General features: G+C 37.9%; 1 protein-coding gene across 1 annotated transcript; it reads left to right on the top strand.

Annotated features, from left to right (window-relative positions):
• The first annotated feature begins 7,180 nt into the window (after positions 1-7,180).
• On the top strand, positions 7,181-9,696 carry Cpr49Ab (Cuticular protein 49Ab). The gene is made up of 3 exons (XM_067775695.1): positions 7,181-7,316; positions 7,403-7,968; positions 9,308-9,696. The coding sequence occupies exons 1-3, from the start codon at positions 7,299-7,301 to the stop codon at positions 9,546-9,548; spliced, it is 825 nt and encodes a 274-aa protein (XP_067631796.1). The 5' UTR covers positions 7,181-7,298; the 3' UTR covers positions 9,549-9,696.
• Positions 9,697-10,791: the final 1,095 nt, after the last annotated feature.

The raw sequence follows: 10,791 nt of genomic DNA, 5'->3' as shown, positions 1-10,791 counted from the left end.
TTAAGTCAAAATTCAACTCCAGTAATGACATGATGCAACAAAATACAAAAATAAAAGAAAATTTCAAAATGGGTGTGGCTCCGCCCATTTTCATTTAGTTTGTCTAGAATACTTTTAATGCCATAAGTCGAACAAAAATTTACCAATCCTTCTCAAATTGGGTAGGAGCATAGATTCTGTGACGGTAACTGTCCTCTGTGAAAATGGGCGAAATCGGTGGAAGCCACGTCCAGTTTTTATACACAGTCCACCGTATGTCCTTCCGCTCGGCCGTTATCACAATAACTTGAGCAAAAACCGATATATCTTTACTAAACTTAGCCCACGTACTTATCTGAACTCACTTTATCTTGGTATAAAAAATGGTCGAAATCCGACCATAACCACGGCCACTTTATCGATATCGAAAATTACGAAAAATGAAAAAAATGCCATAATTCTATACCAACTACGAAAAAAGGGATGAAACATGGTAACTGGATTGGTTTATTGACGCAAAATATAACTTTGGAAAAAACTTTGTAAAATGGGTGTGACACCTACCATATTAAGTAGAAGAAAATGAAAAAGTTCTACAAGGCGAAATCAACAGCCCTTGGAATCTTGGCAGGAATACTGTTAGTGGTATTGCATATATAAATAAATTAGCAGTACCCGACAGATGATTTTCTGGATCACCTGGTCCACATTTTGGTCGATATCGCGAGAACGCCTTCACATATACATCTAAGGGCCACTCGCTTTTAAAACCCTCATTAATACTTTTAATTTGATATCCATATCGTACAAACACATCCTAGAGTCACCCTGGCCCACCCTAATGGCGATATCTCGAAAAGGCGTCCACCTATAGACCTAATACCCACTCCCTTTTAAAATACTCATTACCACCTTTCATTTGATACCCATATCATACAAACTCATTCTAGAGTCACCCTGGCCCACCCTAATGGCGATATCTCGAAAAGGCGTCCACCTATAGACCTAATGCCCACTCCCTCTTAAAATGCTCAGTAACACCTTTCGTTTGATACCCATATCGTACAAACATTCTAGAGTCACCCCTGGCCCACCCTAATGGCGATATCTCGAAAAGGCGTCCACCTATAGACCTAATGCCCACTCCCTCTTAAAATGCTCAGTAACACCTTTCGTTTGATACCCATATCGTACAAACATTCTAGAGTCACCCTTGGTCCACCTTTATGGCGATATCTCGAAAAGGCGTCCACCTATAGAACTAAGGATTACTCCCTTTTAAAATACTCATTACCACCTTTCATTTGATACCCATATCGTACAAAAACATTCTAGAGTTACCCCTGGCCCACCCTAATGGCGATATCTCGAAAAGGCGTCCACCTATAGACCTAATGCCCACTCCCTCTTAAAATGCTCAGTAACACCTTTCGTTTGATACCCATATCGTACAAACATTCTAGAGTCACCCCTGGCCCACCCTAATGGCGATATCTCGAAAAGGCGTCCACCTATAGACCTAATGCCCACTCCCTCTTAAAATGCTCAGTAACACCTTTCGTTTGATACCCATATCGTACAAACACATTCTAGAGTCACCCCTGGCCCACCCTAATGACGATATCTCGAAAAGGCGTCCACCTATAGACCTCATGCCCGCTCCCTCTTAAAATGCTCAGTAGCACCTTTCGTTTGATACCCATATCGTACAAACATTCTAGAGTCACCCTTGGTCCACCTTTATGGCGATATCTCGAAAAGGCGTCCACCTATAGAACTAAGGATTACTCCCTTTTAAAATACTCATTACCATCTTTCATTTGATACCCATATCATACAAACACATTCTAGAGTCACCCCTGGCCCACCCTAATGGCGACATTTCGAAAAGGCGTCCACCTATAGACCTAATGCCCACTCCCTCTTAAAATGCTCAGTAACACCTTTCATTTGATTCCCATATCGTACAACTAGAGACACCCCTGGTCCACCTTTATGGCGATATCTCGAAACGGCGTCCACCTATGGAACTAAGGATCACTCCTTTTCAAAATACTCATTATCACCTTTCATTTGATACCCATATCGTACAAACACATTCTAGAGTCAGCCCTGGTCCACCTTTATGGCGATATCCCTAAATGGCGTCCATCCATAGAACTATGGCCTACTCTCTCTTAAAATACTCTTTAATACCTTCCATTTGATACACATGTCATACAACCACATTCCAGGGTTACCCTAGGTTCATTTTCCTACATGGTGATTTTCCTTATTTTGTCTCCATAGCTCTCAACTGAGTATGTAATGTTCGGTTACACCCGAACTTAGCCTTCCTTACTTGTTTTAAATCGGGTTTAATTCTTGTCTTTTTGTTTATACATCATTATTGTCATTGCATACTCACAATACTGATTTTCTTTTTTCTCAAAAATGCAAACCCTCCGTAAGTATTGATCTCCACCAACTTTTCTACGTATCTGGCCCTTTAGATGTTCGATATGTTTTCTGCTTCTTCTGCCTTTTCGGTACACGTTTTGCTTTCTGCTGCTTTACATCATTAGTGATAGTCTGTCTCAATTTGATGCAAACCCATTTTTATTTTGATACCAGAGTAAATTGTTTCAGTTTTTTTACTTCCAATGGTGGTATTTGACGCCGATTTTCAATAGAATTAATTTGTTTGAGTTGAAATAGTTTTTACAAACAACGTTTGGATTGATATTCAAAACTTTTATTTTTGATTAGTAGATGAATTTTAGAAAATTTTTCTTTCAATTTATTGTCTTTTGTTTTGCGCAATATCTTTTCATGAGAGATTTACACATGCAGATATTTTTAAAATTTTTCCGCAAATGTTCTATGCACACGCATACGTATATTTATGATGAGATCGTTTTTCAATTTAAATGGATTATCGAACACATATGTATATACGAATAATATTGCTGCGGTTGAGCCCCCAAAGATGTAGTAACATTTGGTTTTACCACATTTTTTAGATTTAAATATTTATTTTAATAATTATGTATACTAAATTAGTACGTGAAATTGTTCTTTTTTAAAAAGATTTTTAAAATTAATTTAAATTAAGGTTTTGTGTTTGTGTGTTCCGGCGTAATTATTTTTATATTTTTTCTACAACTGAACTGATCTGATTTTCTCTATTCCATTTATACTATTTTTCCTGAGTTACCTTCTTTATTTCTTCAAAAATAGATTACTTTGTTTTAGTATTTTAGTACTTGAGTTGGTACTATTCCTACATATATATATTTTTTTTTTTTTCAAGATAACGCGGATAATTCAATGTGGTAGGTACCCACATACCACATACACCGAATATTGTTTCAAACAGTTTTTCAAAAATAATATATAGTTTTATAATCAATTTTCGTTTTTGATATTCATCTGTTACCATACTTACAAATTTACTCAAAGTTATTCAACGAGAATCAATTTAGTTGAAGATACTTGCAACAAATTAATAAAATAATACTATTAAAGATTTAAATTTTTTCTCGGAACCAGGCAGCACACGTGCCGAAACAACTTAGTTCTATAAGTTTCAGTGAACTTATTTTTTATTGAAAATTTCGGTGAAGAACGGACGTATTTCATATGTTCCAATTATATTTCAGAAATGCTTAAATAATATTTAATAAAAAATCAAAAGTATTTCAGATATTCCAAATGTGTTATATAAAGTCATAGCCGTTTTCAAAACAGTTCTAATTTGTTGCAGATAAAAGAGGAAATATTTTAAAAACACCAATTTTGTTTAGGAAGCTTAAAAATCTTCAGACAGAAATCTGAGATAATTATTAAAAATTAGCTACTTTTACTGGTGATTTTTGATAGCCTTGTAAGTATTCGTTATTTTAAAACTTTATATGAGCTAGAAGGCCGTAGTTAAATGAAACACAATATTTAAAATTTTATTTTAGTTTTTAATTCGTCGATATTTCGATTTCAGTCTGAAATAATCTTCAGGAACATATGATCAAACATAGTCATATGTTCTTGAAGATGATTTCAGACTGAAATCGAAATATTAAAAACTAAAGTACAATTTTAAATATTGTGTTTCATTTAACTACGGCCTTTTAGCTCATATAAAGTTTTACAATAACGAATTAGCTACTCTTCTATATCTGAAATATATTTGAATAGCCTGAAATACTTTTGACATTTTCTGATATACTTTTGATATTTTCTGAAAATTATATAACATAAAAAAAAAACAAACAAATACTTGGCGTGATTTACCTCCGAGGAGTTTAGGCCGAGCTTCTCTTTTCAAATTTGCACTCTGCTTCTTTTAATGTTCAACACGAATTGGCGTGATGGGACTTACAAAATTCTATGCATAGCACTGGTTCACAAGTAAGATATATTTGTTTCCTTCTCTTTCTAACACACTGACGTTTAACACTGGTCGAAGTATCAAAACAGGGGAACGAGAGTTTCACACAGAACGAAGTGTCAAATTTCCCCGGGTTGTTGCCATCGAGTTCGACGCAGGAGCGTATTTTCAGATATAGGTTGCTGTGGTGGCAAATTTAGTATGAGGTATCCACAGACGCGTAGTGTTATCAACATTTATATTACAAACACAAATTTTTCAACCCATACAAAAGCTATCCGCGAAAAACAGTACTACAGCTGCTACAAACACAACTACACTATTTTGAACCAAAGTAGTGAGGCGCAGCCGACAAGCCTCCGCAAATTAGGCTTGTTCTATTATGGTAAGTCTAACATAGCTGTGAACGAACAGCTGATATATATTTTACTTGCAAACCTTTAAAATGGTTTTTGCAAAATCCGAACGGCATCTGTATGGATTTTCACTCAGAAGCTTTACATGGCAGAGATGCACTCGTAGTGTTTGCCAAGTCACTTCCGAGGGGCGACCCCGACTAGAAAAACTATTTTCTAATTGAAAATACTTGTTTCTAGATTTTGATATTACTTTGCCCGGGAGTTGAACCCAGGACCATCGGCGTGGTAGTCGGAGCACGCTTTACATATATGCAGCTGAATATGATATACTTTGGACAGAAAAAAACGGTGATCGATGAAAAGTCACCAGTGGGCAGGTCTAGTATTGAAATATTTAGCAAATATATAATGGACTTCTCTTGCCTTGCTGTAAACACAGTGATTTTGGTTCAGTACAATAAAGCTCGCTATGTAACGTATATTGCCGTTAGAGTGAAAGCTTAGTAGAAATCCATAGCGCCCAAGTGATGTAAGCTCGGTGACCAAAAACTGCCTCGAGAAGCAGTGGTCTGTGGTCTTACCACATCAAAGGGCACTTGTCGGGCACGTGGTCGTACGACTATGATAAATCACTCAGCGACTGCGAATAGAGGAGAAGAGTAAGAAATCCCTCTCGTAGTAGTAGCAGTATTAAGAATTGTTCAGCGCTTTTAAACCACGGTACACCAAACCGGTCGGATGAGTGGGCGCTTTGCATGGGCCCCGGGAACTTCTGAAGCGCTTCCTTAAAAAGAGCTTTCTTCTGAACAATAGTCGACACTGTAACCGATATGTCGAAGAGGCGGCTTCGGAATGAAGAGGCAGCGATAGACATGGTTCAGTATTATTTTTGCATTTGCTAGATTTAGACCTCACCTATCAGCACACTATCACTATCAGACATAAAAGCAACTCAACTCAACCTCAATTATAAGCATCAAATGAAATCATATGCTCCACTCGATCTTCCCGATGCCGATCCTCTTCTTCTGTGTATGTTGACAAACCGCCCCAGGACCGCCGCCGGAAGACTTCATCACTAATTCATTTTAGATCATCCGAATACACAAAGGATCATATCATTTGATGTTGTCATGGTTCATAACACTGTGTTATGTTTCGGTGATTCTTGATAACTTTTTCTGAAAGGGCGTTTAAGATTTTCCTTTATGTAGAGTGTGATTTTTTTTTTATATGGAATATGGTGTTCGGAAAAAACTCTTCAAAAATTAAAATGAATTGTGAGAGACCTCTAGTTCCTTTCTTTAAAGATTATATTTGATTGCGCTACAAACTGCATTCCTAAAAAGCTCATAGAACCTTAAATTTTTGCAAAAATGGTTTAAAAAAAATGCGACTGATCCTCGCTTCTCTCAGAACTTGATTATTATCAGGCTTATATTAGCTTAGGCGCCCGATGCTGTTTTCACAATAATACTAGTATATTTCGTTCATCATTGCTTTAAACTTATTTTGAAAATTATTTTTAACATTTTAGTTCGATATTATTTAAAAGCGTGTTTTTAGGTTTTTTAATTCATATTTATTGTTCATTCAGGACTGAAGTTGTCCCGCTTAATACGAAACAGAAATTGTTGGAAAATATTATTACTCGCCTCAAGTTGAGGAACCGCTCGATAAAGTATCGCGCAGTCAGAAAAATCTCTTCTTTGCATCCATGACCGAGAAATAGGTGTTAAAAATTACTTGGCAGGAGATTTAGGCCGATATTCTCTTCCAGTTTATATTGTGCTCCCTTCTGACTTTTTCTTACCAATTTACAGTACATTACCTACATGTTTTATGCGGGCCCCGAACAGCACCTGCAAGGTAGATGAAGAGTGTTTGCCAAACAACTGCAGTGGTCACCCGACCCCGCTTCGAAAACACTTGATCTAATTGAAAAAAATTGTTTCTAAATTTTCAAGTTGCTTTGCCTGCAATTTGGACCCAGGTGTTGTGGTAGGCGGAGCACAATGACACTACACCACAGCGGTCGTGCTATACAACTTTATTAGCAAAACAAAATATATCTATCTGGCCCTGTGCTAAAATTATTCAGTAGGCCCGTTATTTGAGTCTTGAGAGCGTACCAGCTCAACTCAGCAATTCCCTGAGAGTTATCGTTACGTCGATGCCCCAAATCAAGAACCATAAATTAAAACCATTTGGAATTTCTAACACGATTTGCTAAGAAAATTTTCAAAACATTGGAAATTTTATAGTGATCTCCGCTTATACTTAATATGTTTAGAATAAGTTTTTACAATATTTGCTATTACACATCATCGGCAGCGCATCATCAGCATCAACGACAACAATGTCAACATCATAAAGTTCGGCATTTTATTGGTGCAGGCACCAACTGCGCGGTCAACAAAACTAGATTGCCGTTGCTGTATTTCCAATAAGTTAATTATTGTGCATATGCCTAACATGACGACAGCTTACTTGCAAGAGCAATCACCAGCTATCAAATAGCAATGCGTCTATAAAAGCATCAACTTATTGATTGTCGTGCTCATTTGCTATATTTAAAACGTTAAAACATCGTCATGAAGCCTAAGGCAGCGGTAAGTAAGCACGCGCACTCAATCAACTCACTTACCAAGGATTTTACGATACGAAGGATCTGAGAATGATGACTTCTAAATTACAGATACTTGCCTCATTAGTTGTTGTTGTTGCTGTATTATTAGCTACAGTTAGTGCGCAAGCTGATGGACGTTATCGGCCACCAACAACAACACGTGCACCCAGTGCTAGAGGTGGCGGTGGTGATGGTCGTTATCGACCAGTTAATGATGGACGTTATCGTGGTAGCAGCGATGGACGTTATCGTGGTGGAAATGATGGCAAATATGTGCATAAAGATGTTCCTTATGTGCATGATGCGCGACTTGACGCTGGCTACCAGGGTGATAAAGATCGTTTTGGACCTGGGGGCGGTGGTGGAGGTGGTGAAGGTAGAACTGGTGGTTCCGGCGGTGCTGGAGCAGGAGCGAAAGCTAATGGTGGTGTGACCAATGGGGCTACGAGAGGTGCTGCTGCGAATGGTGGAGCTGTAAATGGAAACGGTGCTGTGACAAAATCTACAACAAGTGCACCACGAACAACAACTCCACGACCAGAACTACCAAAAGGTACAGGAACTGGGGAAGGTGGTAATGGCTGGCGCATATTACAACTATTCGATAAAGAGGAAAAAGACGGATATCAGTATATGTAAGTAAATACATGTTAGTGTAAGGCTAACATATCTGGTTTGGCATTTATCAGTCTCATATTAAGTTAACAAGAAGCAAATGATCTACCCTAAAAATGCATAGACTATGGAGAAACCAAAGCCACAGCTTTCTCCGTCACGTTTTCTGCAGTCCTGAAAATCTGCAATGAAGTTATGAAATTATTTCTTACTATCCTCATTCCGAATTCTGTAGAAGGTACAATCGTCGGAGCATCCTTTGATAGCTCGGTGTGAAGTGATGACCATAAGTATTCTTCTGCACATTTTATTTTTTCGAACAAGAAAGCTCGTTCTTATCATATTCAAGCATAGTTTTATGGATGACTAGACTTCGCAACCATCACGGTTGAGAGGAGCTATGGCGCTCAACTAAGTCCTCACGATAATGACAAGGTGCCTACCCTAGTGAGGTTTGATGTAGGATGGGTGGTTTGCCGATGATGACGTGGAGGGAGGCTCTTTGGAAAATAAATGACATTTGGAGGAATGTATAATTGGTAAGTGGAACTTCGCCACCTGCCCTTGGAGTTCGCTCCAACATCCTATTTAGATAGGCACTTCAGAAATGTTGTGTGCTTGTGATTGATATGGCAACCAGATGACATGACCTATTGGATGAAAAGGGTTTTAGAGGGGTCTTCAAACACAAAGGAGGCCTTTCGATAGTCGAAGAAGTCTCATAATGTCTAAGGTAATGCTTCCATTCTGAAAGAGTCCTATGAACTGACATGCTGATAAATTTCTGCTGAGTCTAACAGACCGATTCCGCTGAGGAGGACTTTAGAGAGGACTTTAAGTTTCTTACAAAAAGAGGTCAGAAATAAGGTTGCAAGTGCTTAAACATATCCATTAGAGCTGAAATCTGAATGTGCCTTATCTGTACGTAGCGACATTATATTTTGCAAAGGACTGTTCCTCCGCAAACACTCAGGAGGGCATGCAACACTGAGCTATCAAGCACAGTATTGACTAAAATAACCTAGCTGCAATTACTGCTTAGATTTAGCTCAAGTAACCGAGTGGCGCTCCATCTTCCTAAGACGTTCCGCGCAAGTTTAGTACAACGTTATCAGATTCTCTCGATTTAGGAACTTGTCTCATCGCGTCCCCCTTATACGCCTAGGTCTAAGAAAATTCTTTAGATATAGTGGACAGTACCAACCAACTTGGAAGCTTAAAATATGTTCACAGCTAACAGCTTACCAAATTTAACATTCTACCTACTGTTATTTAACAGCAGTGATCAATGTTCATTACAAAAGTGATCATGAAACCACCTAAATGTATGCTTTAAAAGTTTCTCGATATTCTTTTCAGTTATGAAACGGAGAACGGCATTTTGGCGGAGGAAAAAGGTCGCATTGAAAAATTAGCACCGGAAGCAGATGGTTTACGATCTGCCGGTTTTTACGAATATACTGGCGATGATGGTGTGCTTTATCGTGTTGATTATGTAGCTGATGATAATGGTTTTATACCAAAAGGTGCTCATTTGCCCACACCACCGCCTTATGTTGAGAAATTGTTGGCTTATTTGGCAGCGAATGCGAAGAAATAGTTGTTCGACAACAACGGCGACACATAGTAATTTAATTAAATTTTTTGTTTTTTTGTTACATATTTTGTATTTCGTTAACTCAAGCTTTTTATACGCAAAAACTGGCATTCTAACTAAATAAATACCATAGTAAAATTTGTTTACACAATTTTTAGTTTTTTTTTTTAATATATGCAAAGTGAGGAAATTACATATTAATGGCTGCTTTGAAATCTGATAAGTGTGCTTCCCTTAGACTAAATCTCTTCCTGCCAAATTGATTATATATATGTAACTCATTTCTACTTTATACTTTTCTCAAATGGATTGGAACGTATACGGCGTATACAAGGTCTGCCCCTACTAACTTATTCGTCTTAGGTACCCAGCACCGTTGATTTCTGTTTCTTAATTTTTAGTGGAGAAAACGTCGAAAGCCTCAAAATCATAAAAAAAAAAAAAAAATAAATGTAAGGCGCTATAACCTCCGAAGAGATCTAAGGCCGAGCTTCTCTTCCAATTTGCGTCGTGCTCCTCTTGATTTTTCCCTACAAATTGGCCGGACGGGACCTACATGTTTTATGCCGACTCCGAACGGCATCTGCAAGGCAGATGAGTTTTCACTGAGAGCTTTTCATGGCAGAAATACAATCGGAGCGCTTGCCAGACACTGCCGAGGGGCGACCCCGCTTAGAAAAATTTTCTTCTAATTGAAAAATCTTATTTCTAAAATTTTGATGTTGCTTTGCCCGGGAGTTGAACCCAGGACAAACGGTGTGATAGGCAGAGCACGCTACCATCACACCACGGTGGCCGCCTCAAAATCATTGCACGGCTTTAATGGCACTATGGTACATAAGACATATTTACCAGCACCAGTTTGTATGTTTGTTAGGGTCATCATGCAAATCTTTCATAGTCGTACGGTCGATAAGCTGGAGCGGAAATTCGCATACGAGTATGCCAGTTTATACCGTCCTCTCTAACTGCGTTTGTGTGCTGACATATATATTTACCACAGAACAGGTGTGCATCGCTCCGGTGTTCGATTTCAGCGATCCGAGCTAAGTGAACCTATGGCAAAAAGCACCTTTGAAAGGTTGGAGACAACTTGTCTGGTCTACTTAGTTTCTTTCCTGTAAGTATCGCTTATTGATTAAAATTAATCAATAATTAAACATTTTTTTTCTCATGTAAACTTTATTCTACTTGCTTTTTTATTTTATTTTATTTTTCTTTATTTTATTTTATTTTTATACTCAGA

Source organism: Eurosta solidaginis, chromosome 3, assembly GCF_040869045.1.
Source record: "Eurosta solidaginis isolate ZX-2024a chromosome 3, ASM4086904v1, whole genome shotgun sequence".
Lineage (NCBI taxonomy): Eukaryota > Metazoa > Arthropoda > Insecta > Diptera > Tephritidae > Eurosta > Eurosta solidaginis.
The sequence above is the reverse complement of the archived record's forward strand: the minus strand, read 5'-3'. Positions and strand labels throughout refer to the sequence as shown.

Coding starts and splice junctions, on each gene's coding strand:
- Cpr49Ab (XM_067775695.1), top strand. Junction 7,969..9,307: donor AAAGACGGATATCAGTATAT/GTAAGTAAATAC, acceptor TATTCTTTTCAG/TTATGAAACGGAGAACGGCA.